This window comes from Haliaeetus albicilla, chromosome 1, assembly GCF_947461875.1.
Source record: "Haliaeetus albicilla chromosome 1, bHalAlb1.1, whole genome shotgun sequence".
Lineage (NCBI taxonomy): Eukaryota > Metazoa > Chordata > Aves > Accipitriformes > Accipitridae > Haliaeetus > Haliaeetus albicilla.
The window spans coordinates 77,042,558-77,064,263 of NC_091483.1; the positions used below are offsets into that span (position 1 = coordinate 77,042,558).

The 21,706-nt window shown below is 38.9% G+C and overlaps 1 protein-coding gene across 3 annotated transcripts in view; it reads left to right on the forward strand.

The window, feature by feature from the left end:
* Positions 1-18,690, forward strand: part of FAM53A (family with sequence similarity 53 member A) — a 73,317-nt gene extending 54,627 nt beyond the window's left edge. For all 3 annotated transcript variants that reach the window (XM_069795608.1, XM_069795627.1, XM_069795618.1), the window contains exon 5: positions 17,504-18,690. In XM_069795608.1, the coding sequence (XP_069651709.1) occupies positions 17,504-17,827 (324 nt within the window). In that variant the 3' untranslated portion in view covers positions 17,828-18,690. The remainder of the gene's footprint in view (positions 1-17,503) is intronic.
* Positions 18,691-21,706: the final 3,016 nt, after the last annotated feature.

A 21,706-nucleotide genomic window follows, 5' to 3' on the forward strand; every position in this document is an offset into this window, starting at 1 on the left:
CCTCAGCAGAGCCAGAATAGTAAAATTAGAAGGCACGTAGCTTACGTGGCCCCCTTTCTCATGTTAGAGGTAGACTAGTTTGTCACAGCTCAGAAATTCCATATGGGATTGCTTGGGCCACCAAATACACGTTTTACGAACAGAGAATTTAACAGAGCCTTTAAGACCAGGGATCGAGCAATTTAAGCCTTGCAAAGGTACTACCCTTCTGGGAAAGGGTTTTGCAGATTCCAGGTATTCTTCAGGCTAGGTTGTTCATACTGTATGAAGCTGCTTTTTTTTCTTTGCCTAGTTATATTTTAACTATCTCAGCTTTCAGTTCTGTTTTAGGTTGATCAGTATGCACTTTGGCTGTCTTCTAGGCTAATGCATGTTAACGGTAAGAAACAGGAGAACTTTGCAATCTCCATATTCGAACAAGCATGCTGTGGCGTAAATTATTTAGCAGGAGTAAAGTTTTTCTGAACTTCAGCTAATGCTGGGCAACTCAATTTCAGCTAGTGTGTTAAAACTTGTCCTTTTAAAAAGATGTACATTATAAGGGTATTGGATTGAAATGGTAGTTAAAAATAATTAAGTGATATGAAGTAGTGTTACGATGTACAAATAGTATGAAAGATCTTAAATAAGATCTTAAAGCGCCTATGACAGGTGCCTTGTGGCTTAACTGTCATCCTATTTTGTAGAGTTTCAAGGTTACTTCTAACTGCTATAGTGTGTGCTTAGAGTGGCAGCAAATCAGATGTGCTTGAAGCATAGTCGACATAGAGCCTCACTGGAAATTCTTCATTAGTGCACAATAATAAATTTGATCCAGAGGGTGAGACTCCTAATGTGCTCTAAATCTTTAAAATGTAAACTTAGTATGTTGTTTTTCCCCTTCCCTCCTTTCAGCTTTTAATTAGTTTACTTTTGCATAATAGCTTGCCTAAGCAGCATTTTTTTTTTGAGAATGTTATGCACTGTACTTGTTTTAAGGACACTTACCTGAATCAAAATATGAACTTCAAGATTTCAAAGTGGTTGTATACTGCTGTAAGTGCTCAATGCATAGTGGTCATTGTGTTAAGCATTTACAAATTTTATTTGGATAGGGTAGGCCTTGTAACTTGCATGGGTGTTACTATAGAACCAGAAATCATTTTAAGTTGAATTTCCAAGGCTTGTTAATATTGCATGTCCCAGAGCAAAAACCTTGCTTTTTTAATTTTGTAAAGCTCGTGTAGTTGGCACAGGAAGGAGTGTTTTCAGGGCATGCAAGTGTGCAGTTGGGTTGGTAAATGGCTCTTAAGCTTGTTAAATTTAAAGTATGTTGTACTTGTGTACTAAGTCAGGTGAGTAGGAATGTATTAATGGGTTTTAGTATGACACAAATACTTAACTTTGCAGTGGAGCGTGTTTAACTTCTAGACTCACCTCAAATTTGTAACTAAAAAATATATACACTCTGAAAAATACTATCTTCTGCTATTCATATTCTAAAATAACTGAATTCCTTCTGCTGTCACCTCTCGTATGGAGAGGACACACCTCCTGGGGAGTTAAAATAACTAAAGTAGTAAGAATTTTGTCCTCTCTGTTATTGAGCCAAAGCTACTTTAACTGCAGAAAGCATAGACCCTGGGTAGTGAAGTAGTGATTAATGATCTTAAGTGGCTTGAGTATACAGGAAAGGACTTAATTGATCCCCATCTTTTGAGGATTAAATTCTTCACTGAGATCCAAACTATTTCGTTGCTATCTTATCCCTGAAAAAAACTGTTCCAAGTTCAGGTTAGCTTGCCTCTTCATCGTGGTGTTTGAGCTCTGCAGGAGGTGTCTTCTCCCTGGAAGAGTGGACAGCAGAAAATTCAGTTGGTTTAAGATAAATGAACTCAAGCCAAAAGGGTACCTGGATGTTAAGTGTAATGTTTTTGTTGTGTCTTACAGTGATACAGTCTGATTCAAAAACAGTTTGGTTAAACTTTATGGTACATTTAGATGTAGTAAGAGTGTCATACTCTTGACTGTTTAAGGGGTGTAGGATGAACCTTATGTAAATGCATACTTGCAATACCCGAAGTATGCATCCACTTCCTAAATCTTAAGTAAAGACTTTGAATCCCACCTTTAGCTTGAGTAAAGTATAGTACAGACTTGTTCAAATGGCCTCCAAACATTTGCGGTGGACATAAGCCAGCGTGATCTTGTGAAAATACAGCAATTGTAAAAAAATGGTGAACTATTGGAAATAGTCAAGGAAGTTTGTGTTGACGACATATTCCCTAGCAAAAGCATTTTATCAAGGGTGATACCACTCCAAATTAGGAGGAGTTAACACTGAATAAGTTAATGTAAGTGACCTTGCAGGCTAGTATTGGTATGTTTATTCCAGCTAGCTTCCAGAGACAGTGATTTGTTTGTGGCTGTTTAAAGAGCACATGTATATATTTAAAAAAAAAAAATCTAAATAAATATAAAAAGGCTTTTCTGTACCTTTTCTCCTGTGCTCTGCTTTTGGATACCTTGACATGGTATCATGTTGCTGGGTAGTGATCATCGTGTGGACTGAAGTAATACTGTTCAAAATGCTAAGTAGCGGTAACAAGCTTATTGAGGTTAAAAAGTACTTCTATTGTATGACTTTTTTTTTTTTAAGTCACATTCTTAGTTAAAACTACGTTGATGCTTTTGGAGCATTATTTTTAAAATCAGGGGTTGAAGATAAACTCAGACTTCACTTACAGATTATTAGTTAACTAGGATAAATTGCAAATCTCCTAATGGTTTCTGATTTTTGCCAATATATGTTTTGATACAGCTAGAACCAGATGTAGATCACTAACATAGGCTTGCTATGTAAGAATATTGACTGAGAAAGGGTTTCACTGTTGAAGTTGTGGATCACAATTGCTTAGACCCCTTCCAGGCACTGGGGTGGAAGGGGAGAGATCACTGTATGGGTTAGGATATAAATGGAGTTTGGACACTCTTCTGACTTGCCACAGTTCCCTTCGCTGGCATCTAGCCATCTTGCAAATGGGTGTGGACTTGAGAGTTAATCACAAAGTCCTTTCTTTGTGATCGCTGATTTTTAAGGACAGATAACTGTTGTCTTTCCATGGCCATCTGGTGTGTAAGGGAAGGGTGGGTGGATGGGCAGATCCTAACAAGGCTTGTCTTGGCTCTTTTTGCCATCATCTTCTCCAATTGCTTTCTGAGACTCTGTAATTCATGTGTTCCTGTAGTCCTGTCTTTAAGGCATATTCACACTAAAAATGCTTATATGCTAGCTAATAAGGTGTAAACTTTGTACAAGGAGTAAGGTAGGTTACCTTCCAAATCTGTGTAAAATTGCATGGTTATATGTAAGACTGATACTGAGTGCAAACAAGTGAGCATCCTTGCCCACATCACTTAGATGCTTTGGTACAATGCTTGCAACAAGCTGCGTTTTGAAGACTTCCAGATCCTCTGATTACATTCCTGCTTAATCACCGGTATTAATGTGTTCTCATGTTGTAATGTATTTGCAGGTTATGCAACAGCCTTAGGGAATTGAACTACAAGTTGCAAGCTTAGTTTTTACTCTTAAACATACTTGGCAATAGCTCTTCAATTTACTGTGACAGTTACTGTATATGTTGGCTTTTGTCCATGTGCTTTATATGGCTGCTGAAAGTACTGCAGACTTTGATTCTCTCCTTTGAGTGGTTTTTATTGAACTCCTCTCAGTTGAAGCAGACTGCTCTTTGAAACGTGTCCCGTCAAAGTAGCACGGATTTGGAGCTTTTTCCCCTTGAGAGGGACAGACCACTCAGCACATCAGTTGGTAGCAGCCACTGAGGTTTGTCTGGCAGATGGGGCACAGCAGTTGCTGCTGGGGCGTATGGAGATGCATCTCACCAGGAGCAGACTTCAGCATCCTGGCTGTGATCCGGGGAATGGCCTGACCCTGTATCACACTGCCAAGGAGCCCTTCCATCTACCTGACAGTTTATTGTACTTGCTGTTAAAAGTCCTGTGCCCTGTTTTCTCCACTGAAAAAAGCGTCCCAAGGGCTGCTAGTTGGACAGCACTGTAATGTTATATTTCCTTCACACTCTAAAGTTATTGTCAGATAATGCCAGTGCCAAATGGGTGTTACATTAATCAATAATATTGATTGCTTGAAAGTTTCAAAGTTCTCGGGACTCTTTGTTGGAACCCATTATAATGGCTCTATGTTTGTCTGTTGTGCATTTGTAGAATTTAATTTTGACCCATGTGCTACATGCTGGGATTTTTTTCTTGGTTTTTTGCTTCATGTCTTCTACTTCCCAGGAATGCTTGACTTTGTGCCGCAAGCCCTAGTAAACCAGCTTGCAACCCTTACTGCTGCTGCCCTTTGCAAAGAGTAAGAACTCCATGAGTTCATATTTTAGATGAGTTTTCTGCCTTTCTCCAAAGCAAAATTTCTTAATCTGACACAACAGTAAAGCTTTCAAATATCTGTGCTACTGTTTGGGGTAAAAAGGAAACTTTTGTGAGTCAGGAGGAGAAGATGAATATATTACTGCTATCAAGTGCGTTTCTGACAACTTAATCAGTATGCAAGTACCCAAAGCCTTGCTTTACTTGGAATTCAAGGAACCGGCAACCCCTTCTCTCTGTCCCTCTTGTCATGCTGCAGAGGCCACCAGTGTTGTGTCCCATACACAAAGAAGAATATAAATGTAAGCTTGAAGAGGTAATTTGAGGTTTGGGGGGGGCTTTTGACTGGGTGGCAGCTGCAGCTTGAAACACCTCATCTTGTAGAGGCAAGGTGCTTGCAGCAGCTGCTTATGATTTGCATCTCCCCCTCTAAGAGCAGCCTGGCCTGGCAGAATGTACTTGTGATGGAATATCTGTGCGTTTAATGAGGGTGAAACTTGGCAACTCTTGCCCAGAAAAGCACTGCCAGGAGTGTGAACACTTTTCAGATGGCTTAATGCAGTTAATGATCAGTTGTTTGTTTCCAGATAGTAAACTTCTTTGTGTGAAACATGTTGCCCCTTGCGTTAAAAAAAAATCTGTGCAGTTTTGTAACTGAAGACAACATATACTGTTGCATCAGCCCAAGACTGTCCTTAGTCAGCAATTTTGATTTCCAAAACATGATTAGGAGGACTGCTGCACAATAAATACTCAGCGTGATCCTTACTTGTTCTTTGGTTTGGGGTCTGAATTCTTTCAAATGGGCAAGGAAGAGGGAACTGGGTAAAAGTATGCTCTTGCCTAAGCTGGGGAACAAACTAGAAAAACAGATGGTGCTAAAAATAGTTTATTACCAAGGCCTAAATATGGCTCTGATTTTTTTTCCTTATAAATAATGCAGCTATAAATCCTGCTAGATATCAATAAGTATTGAATTAACTCCAAACTGCTGAGTATTACAGAACCTTTTGGCAGCTTTTCAAGCTTGGTGTTGCCCTTCATTCATTCATAGGATCAACATTTAAGTCCTTAACAGGGGAAACCTGAAGAATTCATCCTCTTTGAATAGGGAACATAGATGCAGGGAGCTTGAATGAGTAGCTACAGGCTAAGGCATCCCGTTGCAATGGAAGGGGAGCTGTGCTTGATGAGTTCCTGCTAGGTCGCAGCCAGGATGAATCTCCTCCTTTCTTTTCTGCAATGCATGAACAATCAAAGGCTCCTTTTTTATCTATTGTTGCCATGGAGGGCGTCCATTTAAAGTTCAAATTCCAGCAGGCTTGGGAAGAAGGAAAGGAGATAGGCGTAGGCTGGGCTGGGAGATGATAGGCAAGCATCAAAAGTGAGCTGAAGACAAGCCAGCACTTTGTCCTGTGACAGGACGGACCAGGCTGGGGGTGCTTGGTTTTGAATGGATGCCTGGAAGTTTTTTGGACTAGTGAATGAAACGCTACTGAGGTAGCAGGCGCAGAGAGCATCTGGCGTTTTGCTTTCTTTGCATCAGCAGAGTGGGTCACAATGTGAAATTAGGCAAAACGGCATGTAATGAAGTGAGCCCTTGTGCCGGAGGTTCCCTGTGCTCTCACAGTGAGGGCGTATAAGCCTTGAGGACGGTGAAGGAAAGGAAACCTCATTAAGGATAGAGGGTTTTCTCCCCTCTTTTGTAAACGGTGCTCTGTAACAAATGTCTTGCAAATAGTTGGAGTGCAAATAGTTGGAGCTTCTCAGGGCTGTTGAGCACCATGTTGCTTTGTCATACCTGAAACTAGCTTTGTATGTTCATGGTACTTTTCTGTAAGCAGCGTGCTAATAAGAGGAGAGGCAGCTTAATATCTGCTGCAGATTTGCTTTTTCCTTTCTGGCAAGTTCCTGTATGTACAAGTAAGTACTCGTTGTTGAAAGAGCTAATGAGTACCAGACCAGCTGCATTTGACATTATGAGAAAAGGGGCCATCTATTAACTCACAAGCCAGGTTTCAGCCAGCTGTGGATATTTTCTTTTTTAATTATTACTTAGCCTGTCATAAAATTGGATTATGCTAAAATTATTGGTGATGTTGTTTGGAATACAATACGATATTGAGTTAAGAGCTATGGTTCAGTGTTATATATAGGGTACTTACAGTTAATGTGCTTAAACTGCACCAGAGGGTTTAAAGAGAGGTGAGAGCACTTTTCTCAGGTTTTACCATCTGGGTTTTGGCAGGTGGCAGGGGATTAGGTTTTTTCCTTGCTCTAAATTGCAAGAGATGGTGGCAGCGGAAGAGTTGAGTAGTGTTATATCACTGATATGGGAACTTTTTTCCAGATCTCTTGGCAAAGAATGAAATCCCAATTTAATTTTTTAAAACTTATTAGAAAATGAGTTGTACCTCTTTGAGGTTAACTTAAGGTAATTTTGGGAGAGGGGGTTCTCCTAATACTCAGTATTCTTGTAATAATTTGATTACCATGTTAATAGAGTAGTGCATCTTTAAAGTACCAGATTGGAAGGACTCTTTTCTTGTCCTGAAACTAGGCTTTGGTCTTCCGTACTCTGAATATTACCTGTTGTGAAACTTCCCTTGCTTTTTGACAGTCACTTTCTGACTTGATGCATCATCTTCTGAAAGATACCCAAATAAAATTGATTCACCTGAGGTTTTTCTCTACAGAGAGGTTTATTAAAATCACTTTAGAAAGTCTTAAGTTTAACTGTCACTTTGCCTTTTGTTAGTCTTGCATTGCATAGATCAGTTCCTGCTGCATGTGTATACTGGTACATAGGTGTGATAAAAGCAAAACAGATGTCTCGAGTATGTGAAAATGAAATGATTTGAATTTATCTGCATCAATTAGTGATATCAATTTGTTTTTCCATTAGGATGGGAAATACTGACTTGTTCACATGCTCTTTTTCAAGTACATACAAACTGAAGAGAAGTTTGTGGGGGTTCTTTTAAGTTGCTGTTAGATGTAACTTTTAATGGAGTACAGTTATAAGCAGATGTTTTCTGCATAGAGGTGACGGTTTGGTGTTAAAGTTAGCTGCAGATAATCAAATAGCTGATCTGTTCATATACTTGAAAGTACTCAGTTCTTTATATGCTGATGATGACATGTGCTTCTGCAGTAAAACTTAAGTATTACCAGAAATTGAATTTTAAATAAATGAGAATTCTGATGAGTTTCCTGACTTCAGTTTTCATTATGGCAGTAACCATGTGACTAAAACTTAAAAAGCTTTTATGGTATGCTAGGAAGCTTGCAAGTTGTGGTATTATAAACAAATTTCAGTCTTTAAAACAAAGTGTGTGTAATACTTGAATGTATAGCTTTTTCATGCAAACTCTGATTTTTATTACAAAATAGAGGAAGACTGGAGTTGGCTGTACAATGAGAAGTAGAGCTCAGCTTTAGTGTTACCACAGTGCTTCAGATTTTGAATGTTGACTGTCTTACACAGAAGTTGCTTATACTTTGCTTTTGTTCTGACTTGGTATGATGTATTTTAAAACATGTATTGTTTTTCAGTGCAGCTGAAGGATAAAGGACCACATATGTGGTTTCCTGACTTAACTTTTTTAAAAAACATATTGAGCATCAACTGCTGAAATGTTGTCAGCTTTGGTATTTGAAACAATAAACAAGCTACTCCAAATTGTATTTATCAAACAGAAGTTTTAACACAAGTTGACTCAGTATTAAAAATACATAGCAGGCTTGCTACTCGATGTCAAGAATACTTCCTGAGCCACAGTTTCAGAAATGTTCAGAATGGTCCAAAATCAGATACTAAGCTAGAAAAACATCAGTACACATATCAGAGATTGAAGGTGAACAGTGCTAATTCTGTTCTTTCTAAACAAATGTGTTGTGTTCAACTTAACTTGTCTCTGGAAATAATTAGTGGCGAGAGTCCACCTACAGTTTGAATTAATGCTTCTACAAGAATTTATTGTTAAATTGTGGTTTTTGCATTGAGTTGAGCAAAAGATTCGTAACAGCACTTGTACTTTGTCTGCATGTATATATACCCATGTGTGCCTGTGTGCACTTGTATAACAAGATCTTAAGGCTTTGTTTTGGACAAGTATTTCTGTAGTGGAAAATTGGTCCGAAGAAGGGAGAACTGTTCCCAAGCTGAGATCGTGTTTCCCTTTCTCTCCCATCCCCCCTCCCTGGCAGAAGTGAACTTTATGGCCCAATTATAGAATCCCTTAAAATGCTAGTTATGATGGAGTGCCAGCATAACCCAATAATATAGGTGAGGCTGACATCTGTCAGTAACTAATGAGGGCAGCCTTAGAATCAGTATTCGGAGTTTACTTCTCTAATTTCTTATAAATCTGATGCATCGTATCAACTTATATTTGACCTGAGGATAAAAAAAAATAAAAAAATGCTAGAATTTTAAGAGAAGTTGGTACCTGGGTGTACTCTGCAAAAATCAGTGCATATGTGATTCAGTTGTGAAAGTAATTGTTTGCAGCTCATGGCAAAGTCATGAAGGAGTAAGACCTTGGCTAAACTGCTCAGGAATAGAAGTTCTCTATAAAAATAGATGACACATAAATGGCAGGAAATGAAGCCAATATGGTCATGTTTTGAAGCCACAAGGGTCAAATCCTGTCCTGTGTTACTCTGGTGCATAATCAGTCAACTTAAACCCTGTTACTTGAGAACAGGGTTTGGCATGGTAAAGTGAACTTCAAAATGTGACTGATTATTAGGAGGTTTGTGGAAGCACAGCTACAGCTTTTTCTCTTCTTCGAATGCACCTAGTTAGAAATCTAGAAACCTAGTAAAGCTCCTGGGTTGGGAGGTAACTTTGTTTATGTTTTGGAGCTGATTGTAGTATGTAAGTCTGTTAATTCCTCTGTCAGAGGAATAATATGTTCGAAGGCTTTGGCTACCCAGGGTGGTCTTTGGTTTTGGATCCTGAATGCTGAACACTGAGACACGGTACTGCAAGTAATCATATTCTTGTTAAGCAGTTTTCTTGTACTGTTCAGAGATATCAACATTTTGAGCAACTGAAGTATGTTAGTATATGTCTGTGAAGGGATGTGTGTGTAGCTCATGTTAATGATGTGACCATGCTTCCTTATTTCCCAGTTTAAAATGCGGAAAACTAGATGCATCTTTCTAAAATCTGTATAATTAGTCATTATTTAAACTAAGTCTCTATAAAATCCTTTTTTCATGTTATTAACGAAGATGGTAATATACCCTTTCAGTTGTTTCTTGTTTCCAGAGCCTGTGTTTCTGAACAAGAAAAGGTAAGAGTTCTTGAATTGGAAAAGGTGGAACAACTCTGGCAAGACATGAATCATTTCTGCTGGGAGAGAGCACGTACTTACACTGTTTCCCTCTGTGCCCTTCTACTACAAAACCAGATGTGTTCATCATCCTTGCATGAACACAAATGGTGCAGCTGTTTGTTCATCACACCATCACTCATTAATGCAGTTGGCTGATGTGAATGTGCCAGATTGAAGCCTCTTGAGCTTGTGCAGCTCAAGCACAGTAGAAGCCCAATTCCACATTGTCCAGCTCTTCAGTCAATCCAGAAGGTAGATAAATCCACTATCCATATTAGAGATGTGCTATGGGTAAAGCAGGGAGGAAGGAAATAACTGGATGAAGGTATGCAAAAACAGTTGTTTCCCTTAAGGCAGAGCAATTGCTTTGGTTCTGCAAGAGTGTCCTGACTGCAGCTGCTGCCTAAGCAAGAACAGAGCTAGAACCTATTTTCCTGGCCACTATTCCAGCTATTTCAATGCCCTTTTGAGTCTTTTCTCTGTGGTGCTTCCTTCCCTTTGAGGAAACCTCTGTTCTAATGCATCAGGGCATTTCAGACGAACACTGCTGCTGTATCTAGTAGTTGTCTTGTTTGGCTTAATCATCTTTTGCCCTGGCCAAAGTGTTGTACTGTAGTAATCAGCTGAACAAAGCAAATGTCATTATGTTCCACTTTGTTTGACACTATGTTGATTATCAGCCAGTTCAGAACACTTAAATCTACTGTGTGAGCCTCTTCTGTTTTAGTTAATGGAATAATTCATAGCATCTGTAGGTATTTATGCTTGCTGGACTGGTGCTAAGAATAGTTGAAACTTTCTACTTAATTACATGCAGGTGAAATAGGTAGGTCTGATGTTTGTAGAATGTAATTCCACATTCTTATAATAAAAGCTTGCATGATTTATACTTAAACAGGAAAGGTAAAAGGTTGCAGTTCACAAATCCACTGAATTAGAAAATGTAAGATGCCGACATCTTAATTAAAATTCCATACTGTAAACTTTTAAAAATGCAGTTTAATGTTGGCCTGGGTTTTATACAAGGGGAAAATTGCTATATATATTTATATGTTCGCCCTCTTTGTGTTAGTATTGATGTTTAATCATATTCTTGACTGTATTACATGAAGTACTGCATTAACCCACTTAGCTTCCAATTTGTCTTAAAAACAAACAGAAAAAGTTAACCCCTGTGATGAATGGCCCTGGACTTGTGGAAACTGCTAAACCCCAGCACCTGAGTTTCCTGCAAGAAACTGCCCTTATCTGACCAAAATTTAATTTAGCAAGGAATGAATAAAAAAATGGCAGTAGTGTTTTGTCTACTTAAATTCAGTTTAAAGAAGCACCTTTAGACTGACAAACTTTTCTTTAATCTGCTTAAATTCCTTAGTTTCTTATGTTACTTAATGTTGGAATTTAATTGAGCGCATGTGCATGCTAAGCATATGAGGGGGTGAGCTAATAGCTCTGAGGGGGACTGTGGATTTTCTCCTCAGTTGTTTAGATGATCTTTGCAAACCATTACATGGAAAAGATGTGGAAAGGATATTTAGTTTGAGTGTGAAATTTAATTTAATATGTGAAGTGCCTGTCATGAATAATTTTTATGTCTGACTTTAGGGCAAGGGGGAAGCAGGTGTTCAGGTTGAACTTAATCCGTGGTGGTTGTAATCCCTGCTGTATTTGGGATCTGCCATGCCTGTGACTTCACAAGTGGCTATTTGGAATTTGGTGTGATAGCAATGATTTTAGTTGGGTCCTACAAAATTTCCTCACAAAACGAGTAGGCTGCCGTACAGGTCTGAAGACTGCAGCACATGGCTTCCCAAAATCTCCCCACCAGTGCGGGTGACCAGTGTGTGTGGACTGTAGTGGGGATCAGGCAGAGAACTGGACCCCCAGTCCCCTCCCAGTCGTCGTGCAGTTTGTTTTTCTCATTTGTAGGCTTTAACTATTCCAATGCTTTGTCAGTTATCTCACGTGATGAACAGCCTTTTATTCTTGCATATGTGAGTATAACTAGAAAAATTCAGCATTTCATTTGAAATATTTCTATTTCATTAAGCCATAGTATTTTTTCAACTAATAGCGCTAAATAAAAAGCCAAATTAAACCACAAGTTCTTACAGCTCATAAAAAAAAAACAACTTATAAGGATACTGTGGCACAATTTAGAATATAAGCATAAAAATCTAGGCCAATAAATAGATCAACTTTCATGGTAGACTACACCAGAAAACCGCATGCTTAAATCTAGAACAGTCTGGCTAGTGGAAGATGAAAGCCTGTTACTTCATGATTCTGTTTAGCATCTGATGTGAAATGAGTTGATGTCAGTTTATTTCTCTTCCTGGGCACTTACATCTAAAAAATTAAAATAACCTTTGAAGATACAGCAGAGATAAAGTAGTGAACAACTTTCATTTCAAGTCATAGCCATATTGCTGCATGTCAGCTTGTATTGATTTTTAACTAGGTCTTTGGCTTTGCAAATAGGATTTACCTTATTTGACTACAAGAACTGTAGCAGTAATTTTCTCTGATGTAAGGAATGGTTTTTATGGTTAAGTGTCAAATTACATGGCAAAATGGTAGAGGTTGTTTTTTGTCTTTCTCATTCATGTCCAGTATTCCATATTTTTTCTGCTTCCTAGTTATAGATGATGAAATAAGCATTGCATTTTTTAATCTAGAAATACATGTCAAATTTCCAGGAAAATGAGGGGTAACTGCAGAGCAACAAAAAGTGAACAGCATGTTTGGTTTCCAAAGTGAATTTGATCAGAGATTAGAGTTTGCCCATGAAGGTAACAGGAATTTTCTAGGGATTTGATTCTGTTTCCACAAAACACATAAATAGAAATGTTTTCGTTAACTACTTGGTTTGTAGCTCAATGGAATTAAAAAAAAACCCAACAACTTTTCTTTTGTTTTATTTCAAATGCATAGTTTAAAAATCTGCAATGTTTTTGACCTGAAGTATTTTTTTATACACTTGAATTTAAAAACTCAATGTATTTCTACACCTTTGATTTCTCATTTGAGCAGGGAGAAATTCTTTCCCAGTTAACTTTGTTTTTTAACTTTTAGAGGGTATTAGCAAGCCTCAAGCATATAACATTATGAAGAATACTATATTGCTTTCTTCCTGTCAGCACTACTTCATACTGATGAAGCAGTATTTCTTCTGAACTGCAAGCTTCTTAAAGCTAAGGTTATCTGTGAACACTGAAGTGTTCACAAAATGCTCAGTGCTATTCAAGACAGAAAAGTCAGAGCTTTACCCCACAGAAAGGTTAATAGTTTGTTACATAAACACAACATTTTTCTTACTATTTTTCACTTGCCTGCATCTTCTACTATGCATAATTAGGACTGTGATGGGATATTTTTTGATCTATACAACCAGCTGACACTTCTAATGATTTACAATAAAAGCTGTACGTGATTCCAACTTGAGTTGTCACAGGTAATGATATTAATGCAAGTAATTGGATCCATGAAGTGAAAATTCAGTTTACAGGGAGGGCCACTGTTCACATCTATTTGTGGTGGGATGTGATTTCAGTCGGGTGATGGTATGTTCAGAAGATGCTTTTCAGCATGATTCAACGAGCTGCTTAGGACCAGTCTTTTGTGATGGTTTGTTCTTAGAATTTAAAGTCCTTCATTAAGTCTCCCTCTTAGCTTCATTAAATGAAGTCTCTTCAATGTAACGAATTTGTACTGTGTTTGGACTTGTTCTTGCTGAGGCTGACCTGTAACCTCTTTGGGGATAGGTTAGTGTCTGAGATAGGAATGCATCATGCTGCATGTGGTGCTTCTGATCTAAAACTTAACTGTGGCATGAGTTACCAACAGTAAAGGCATTTAGTTTTGAGCCAGTCTGACTAATCTATAGGAAGTATAAGTCCAGGAAGTGAAATAAGGACCTGTGAAGCCTTCAAAGGGAAATGTAGCCCATCTGACTTGCTCCTTCCCCATCTCCATGGACTGGCTAGGTACAGGGAAGCAAGAGAAAAAGCCATGTATTACTTCAAGCTTGGGCTGCCTCCTCAGTGTTTTATGCTTGGATTAGTTGCTGATATTCCAGGACATTCCAGGATCTCCTCATCGTGAGGACTGCTGCATCACCCACATCTTTCATCTCCCTGGTAGAGATCTTAACAGTCAAGAAACCCTCTGTGTTGGTATCTCTTAAAGCAGCATATCTTGTGTTGCGCAGTTACAGGCAAAAGCTTCAGGATGGGACAGAAAGCAAGCCAAATACCTAGTCTAATTAGTCTGATGAATTCCCTCTCTTCCTAAGCCTATGGCTTCAGGGAGCAGCCCATCCTGTCGTGATGACTAGTGCCGAGAAGCGGTAGGATGGGCTTAGGGCTTCTGGTGGCTTCGGGCTTCCTCCGCTCCTCGCTTTGTGCCAGCTGCTGCAGCTGCACCTCTTCAGAGCAGCTGTATCTTCCACCCCCATTCAAAACCGAGGGGGGAAAATGGGTGGACGCAGTGTATGATGGGGGCATGGGGAAGAAGCATGAGAACTGCTGCTCCCATTATATACTAGGTTTTCATGCGCATAAATGACTTATTTTTCCCTTGACTACTGTAGCAAATGCTCTAGTTTTGTTAGTAAAACAAAAACAACCTTTTTATTGCTTTTTATATTTGGAAAGTGATGTATTACAGCTTTCTGAACAGGAGGTTTAGTAAAGAGTACAGACATTAGCTTCCTTTCAGGCTACTCTGGGCCTTTCTTATTTGCTTTGTATGGCAAGGGTCTAGAGAGATTTCTTTTATTTCCTTCCCCACCATTGTTTTCGGTACAAAGTTTTTTTTTCTTAATATTCAGACATTTTATCGCCTCACTTCTTTTAAAACTCTGAGTTTCTTTTTTTCTTTTTTTTCCATCGCACAAAAGAATACTTTTAGCTGATTGAGTTCTATCCATTGCCAACTGTGGACTCTTTTGTCTTGTTAGTCCAGCATCCTTTATAAAATGGGGACCATTGAGCAAGTACTCGCAGGCTCCCCACTGAGCACAATTGTGCTTGAAAGGTGTGGTACTGTACCAGTGTAACATGTAAAGCTGCAGTTCAGAGGGCTTGAATGCATTGCAATTTCTACCTTTTGCTTTGTGAAAGAAGTGGGATTGTGCTGTGAGATAATAAATCCACCTATTTTTAGTTCGGTGCGGTTGTGACAAGTGGGTGAACAAAGAACCAGTTGAATGCACTTGCTGTTGTGTTGAAACCGACTAAAAGTTCCCATTCAAGTGGTTTCAGCTCAGCACAGCTAACAGGCAATTTTCCATTTATGTACACAAACCTTCTAGAAAGACAGCTGTGTGGTTGGATTAATTTCTAGCAGTAAATTGAATAAAAGATAATTTTGAAGGGGGACTTGGGAATGCCTTTCTAAAACATTGAAAGCAGAACTTTCAAAGCTTTACTTGCTCCCTTTCCTTCCCATTGCCTACTATAAGATTTAAAGAACTGAAGATATTGTCCCCTATATGGAGATACACAACAGGAAATGTCGTCTTTTTCAAAGCAATGAGATAGAATTAGGATTAAAATATTCTTTAACACTTTCTACTTCAAAAATATACTGTTTTGCTTTTAAGTAAATATGAGCAAAATTCACACCTCTTAGTCAGAAAAAGGAGCTCAAATGTTTGTACTTGAATAAAAGCTGTAAGTGAGCTATATAGAAATGTTTTGAAAACAGGAATGGATTTTATACCAAAACAGTTTTCATAGGGGAGTGAAATTTGGAAATAGAAAGCTTCTTGATCATGCAAGGTTATCAGTTCTGTTGATGCTAGTCGCATACAAAATTGGATGTGGGTTTTAACCATGGCTAACAAAGACTTTGATGCATTCTTCCTAACAGAGCTATAGTCAAGTCTTCTCCCTCTGCCGAAAGTTGATCTTTGGATGCAGGTCTTGGAGTTGCATAAATCAACTCCTAAATGAAGTCTTGTTTGTGTCTATCCAAGCAAACTAGATTATCCCTTATAGATCCTTCTGGCCTGAAACCTATGACTTGTTAACTAATCATCTAATATATATTATAAGATATGAAAGTTGTTTGAGCGAGAGAAGAGCTGTGTGCAATACAGGCATAACAAACCTCTGATCAGTAGTGAAGAGTGTTGTACTGAAGTGTTTGTATGTAGTGCAGGCTTGGGGAATACTGCTGCAGCATCTTAACCTGTGGAGAGATACCAACGCTGGTGAACCACCATCCCATACCAGTACTGCTGTTCACTCCTCAGCCTAGTTGTGCTGCGATTGAACTCCAGAACTCAAGTGTTTTGCTTTTTACCTTTACCCGAGCTTTCCCTCAAACAAACTTTCTGTGTGGATGTGATGTAGGGATGTCCAAGGAACTGTTTGAACTTGCAGAGTGGCAGTGAGCTTGTCTGCAAGATGTTCCATATGTAACATTGACCCTAAGGGGTCAGGCAAATCACTTCACCTCAGTGAGGTTTCCTCAGCTCGCCTTCATCCAGGCAAGGCTGACTAATTCAGATTTCTCTGAATTTGTGAAGTTTTGCTTAAAAACCACCTGAAGATATTGGTAAGCTGCTCATGTGGCTGCTGATGTGCATTGGTGAAATAGATTACCCAGTGCTCTGGAAGAGCATCTGGAATATAGCATACTGGGAATGTTGCAATGTTCCCATTTTGTCTGAATGTATCAGCAAATATAAAATAGTTAAGAAATGACAGACTCGGGGAGGAAGCTGAAAATGGGTGTGAAAGTTTGGTCTTGTTCCCTGTGGATCTACTTGTAATAAAATGATTTCTGTGTGTATGAGAGACTGGAGTCACTTAACCAGTAAGATATTGAAAGCTAGCACAACTTTATTCTCTGAGAGGAGCCCTGACTATTTCACCCTCTTCTCACTGTGTGCTTGTATGAGGCAGAATTCAGGAGTTTCTCACTTAGTAAAATTTAAGTTCTGCTGCCTGTATAGTTCTGTTTTTTCTTAAGTGCTGCTTCTGGATTCTAGTCAAGGATCCCTTACAGGTACATGAGGAGCTTAGGCATTTTATTACTTTATCTGAGGGACGGAGGTAGCACATTTACTGAGGTTTTATTTTCTTTTTCTTTTGCCTAAAAGGTGAGTGCCCCTCTGTTTTTAATATACTTTTCATTTGAACAGAGTTGCTCAAATTCCTGAGCAGTTGTTTCAAATGGTACCCAAATGTAAGACAAACTAAGCTGACTCTGGAGCAAGACGCTTCCAGTAGAAGGTTGGTTTTCTCCTGTTTTGAGGTTACCCAAATGTGCCAGTTGCCTTGCAGACTCTTGCTGAGGTGACGCTTAAGGGCTCATTGTCTCAACGCTTGGGAACTTTGAGAAATTAATTGTTGACTAGGCTGCGGTGCAGCTGTTTGACCTAAATGCTGATGTTACCAAATGCTATGCTCTGTACTTGCCCGAAAGCTAATGGATCAACCCAAGTGTCTGTAGTTCCTCATTTAGTTGACTAAAGCTAGGGTTTTGGATCTTTCTGCATAAAAAAAGAGACTGGTAGTTTTTCTCACAAATGGGAATCTACATAGGCAAAATATCTGTGCAAAAGCAGGTTGTGTAATAAATAAATACCCTTCCTCCTTTTTCTTCATGCCCCTCGTTGTTTCCAGGATTACTTTAAACATGTGGCACTCTGCTTTTGAGTACATACTCTCAATCCATTCAAGAATTTAAGGAATTTATTCTGTTCCTCCTGTACGGTCATGGTTAATATATATGTGTATTTTTTTTAATTGCAGACTTTAAAAAATTCCAAAAGTCTTTGCTCCCTTGACTATGAAGATGATGATGATGACACACAAATGAAGACAATTGTGTCATCCCCGTGTGACTCAAATGATCTTATGAACATCATCACCCCTGGTTCCAGTCCGATGAAAGAACAGCTGGATGAAGTAAGGCATCATGGGTCATGCCAAGGTAGCTTCAAAACAAGGGATTATAAGAAAGCAGCTGCAGTATGTGAAAGCGATGAGGACACAAGTGATTGTGAGAGCACCGAAGAAGGCATCTTTCCTCTAGACTGTGGGGACTTGGACCTAGAGCAGATTGAAAACAACTGAGACTCCAAGTTATGTGCTAGAATCAGAGTTGTTCTAAACTAAAATGATAGAGGATTACCTTTGCCATGCATAATCCATGTCCCTGAATCTCTGTATTGCCTATCTTGGGCCTGTGTTAGAAGAAATGTTTCAGGTGGGGGAAAAACGTGAACCATTGTTACCTGTTTAGTCTATTGATCAATATGTGGATGACAACAAAAAAAGTAGGAGGTTAAATGTTATTTTGAACATTAAGGAATAATTTTGATTAAAAATTTCCTAACAGATATTTTGCATTTTTATGGCTTTTACAGTTCTGGAGAAAAAGCATCTCTATTTTGAAATGAATTTTCAGAAGGGCATTCTATAAAACTAAATCTGTCTACAGTGATTCTGGTGCGGGTATATGTTGCTTTTGTTAAAGAGCTTAATGTGAAAAGTGAATTGCATAATTAAATTGGTAATAAACCTTCAGATAGAACTCTTAAATATCTGGTTGACAACTGGTCCAAAATACTTAACTGCCATCTTTGACAGTGTCTGGTTAAAAGAAACTTCATAACATGTACAAATGTTCTTTTCATACATTCAGGACTTTTTGATCAAAATATGGTAGTGACCTTAAAGGTTAACATTTTCCATTATTTTACTACTTGAATTGTTTTCTAGCCTGAAGCAATGCTAATTTAGGTGGGATAAAACTGCAAGTAGCTGCCCACCTACTTGGTCATTATGTTTTCTGTGGTTCAAAAGAATGTACAACAAGAGCACTTGAACTTTTAGACAGGGACTTTGTAATGATCAATTCCCCAGGAGGTGATCCCTTCAGCAATACTAGAAGGAAAATAGTCCTTGAATTAAATAAAATGACATTTTGCTTTGCACTTGTGTCTGCTTATGAATTTTACTAGTGGAAAATGTGTAGTCTGTGGCAGATTCTGTAATATGGTACTTATGTGCAGAACTGGGTGGAGGGGGGGGGCAGATTTCTGGTCATCTGAAAAAAAAGTGACATCAAGTTAGTCTGGGGAGCTGGGGAATAACTCATGCTGCATCCCAAAGTGTGTCTCAGTGATTACATACACTGCAGTCATCTCAAATGTAATACTGTATTCATTGCAGACTATTGCAACACATACTTATTTTGTTAGTTCAACTACAATGAGGATTTTCCTGAACAAGGGGGAAATCAATCTCAAAATGGTTTTTAATTGGATAGAAATGGGGAAGCTTAGATTATGGCATTTCAGTGTGTCATGTTAGTGTGTTCAGTGAGCCAACTCGTACTGTAACTTGTGCCATAAAACCAAAATACAGCAACATATTTTAAGTCAGCTAATGGAATGTGACTAAAATAAGAAATAAATATCTTGAGGCATATGACAAAGTCTCTGGCAAAGTATGACCCAGGCTCCAGCATTGTGGTTAGGGTCAGCCTTTGTTCATAAAGAGAATTGGCCTTTAATTACTGAACCAGCTTACATAACTCAGTATCTATACAAAATTTTAAAAGTTTGGGTAGCCAGTAAGAAGCTCTAAACTCTTTTCTTGCTTTTATGACTCCTACTCCATATACAACTACAAGTGGCAATGATGTGTCATACTGATACTGGTATATGTGTGTAGTAAGGTGCAAGAACACTGTAAAGACTTATTGCCTTCTTGATATGCTAATATATATTGTGTGGGAGAAAGTGAAGCTGCTCACTGTTGACAAAAATCATTCTCCTTTTTCTAGATGAGTAAATAAAGGAGTTGCTGTTGGAGCAAAGACTTCTGTTCCTTCAGAAGCTCCTGTTAGAGTGGGCATCTCACCCCACGGATATTTGTTCTGGTGTAGCACAGAGCATGCAGATGGTGGCATACACATGCACAGAGCTTTTTGAAATAATCTTATGCAACAGAGGATCACTATTCTTGCTACTTCTTCAAGAAATAGCTATTTCAAGAAGTAGCAAGTGAGGTACAACCAGTTCCCCTCGTGGGTAGATGGGAAATGCACTATAGCGTGGTGATCGGTCATTGTGGGTAATGGAACAACCCAGCTCCCTCCTGGACTGCAATTACTAGTTGCAGAACTACACTTCTCTTTGTGTATTCTTCTTAATTGAGCAATAGAGGTAAGTAAAATTGAATCAACTTTAATGCAGGATTGTAGCAAAGGCCAACAGTACAACTGGGATTACTTAAATGTTAATTTACCTATTTGAAAGCACTCTAGTTAAAAGTGTAATGGCATGGAATGAGAAAGCTAAGGTGGCAATCCATTTGGCTCTTCCTCCCCCAAGGAAGACAAGCTCCTGGAAGAAATAAAAGAAAATACCTCAGAAGGCATGAATAAAAGGAGATAAGATATGCTTTGTCAAGAAAAAAAAAGCCAAAACAAAAAAAAAAACCAAAAAACACCCAAGAACTGAAGCTATTAATAAGACTGTGATAGAGCAAAGGCAAGAATAAAGACCAGGTAGTATTTATTCTAGCTCTGAACTACAGTCTGGCTGTGATCTCGATGAATTGACTTTAGCCTCAAAAGCAGCGTTCTCCAATTCCCTTCTGTAGGTGCGCTGTTTTCAGTCAACACAAAGCTGCATTCCTACCCCCATGCTTAGGGCAGGAAGGGGTTTCCCAAGTGAATGTGCAGATACATTTGCTTATGGTAATACAGGACTCGGTCTCCTGGTAAGCCAGCTGTTAAAACTCTAAATAGCCCTTCTGTGTAAACAAACAGAAAGGAGTGGGTTTAGATACTGAAGAACAAGTTTCATGAAAAGTGGGAAGTAGTGATTATCTAGTTCAGGCTCTTATTAGTGGATGACAGGAAAATAAGTAGTTGGACAGCTGTGCAGTAACACTGGCAAATGAAGGAGTCTGCGAAAGGAGTCTCTGCACTTTGTCTACAGATGCTAATGTAATCCCCCCGAGAACCAAAAGTAAAAGGAATTATTGGTTAAAACTTAACTTCAGATGGGGCAGACGTCCCCCACGAGATGTGAAGTCCTGCTCCAAAAGAAAATCACAGATTATTAATTTGGAGCATTTGTTGCACTTGATTATAGGATAAAATCTGTAGTGGCTTTTGGGCAAATAAAGAAGGTGGTTTGCAAAAAGGGAAAGCGTAGTTTCAGAGATTGAATGGTATTTGGAAGCGGGCTGAGCTGGGCTGTAAGCAGCTCTGCTCTGGGAGTGGTTTCCTTCTGTCTTGCACCCAGTGTCAGAACGGAAGAGTATTGCATGGGGTTGTGGGAGTTGCTGTAGGTCACTTCTCTTTCATTTTTATTAGCAACCTGGATAACAAAGTAGTATGTATGTTAAATTTGCAGTCAACAGGAAGCTGGACAGATGTGAAAGATAAGATAGCATTAGAATTCAAAATAGTCTTGGCAGCTTACAGAAACAAGTGCAACGGGGAGGAGATGGTGGGAAAAGACAAGATCCTTTTCAGAAAGGTACTAAATTTAGATAGTGTTAAACAACTGCCCAAATTCAGAGTCACGCCAACTAGTTAGCGTTATTTCAGATAAGGGATCTGACAGTTTGTCCTGCTGGTGGTAGAAGAGCAAGCTTCAGGCTAAGGTTCACAAATGACTATATTTGGTGAGACTCGAGATAATCCTGTGCTTCACAGGAGCACCTGTAAGTAGGCAGCTTGAGATGCTGCACTTAGGACTAGACAGTGTGGTGGAGAGTGGCACGACTGATACCTTGAAAACGTGGGAAAATGCACTCGTGAGGATGCACTGAAAGACCTGAGCTTGAAATCATATGGTAGACTGGGCTTAAATTGCAGCTGAGTGATAGTTTCTTCTAAGGCCAGATATAAAAAAATAAGGATAGGGAATCACTGAACAGATCTGCAGGGAGATGGTAGTAGCTGTTTCACAAATAGAGGTCTGTCAAGAG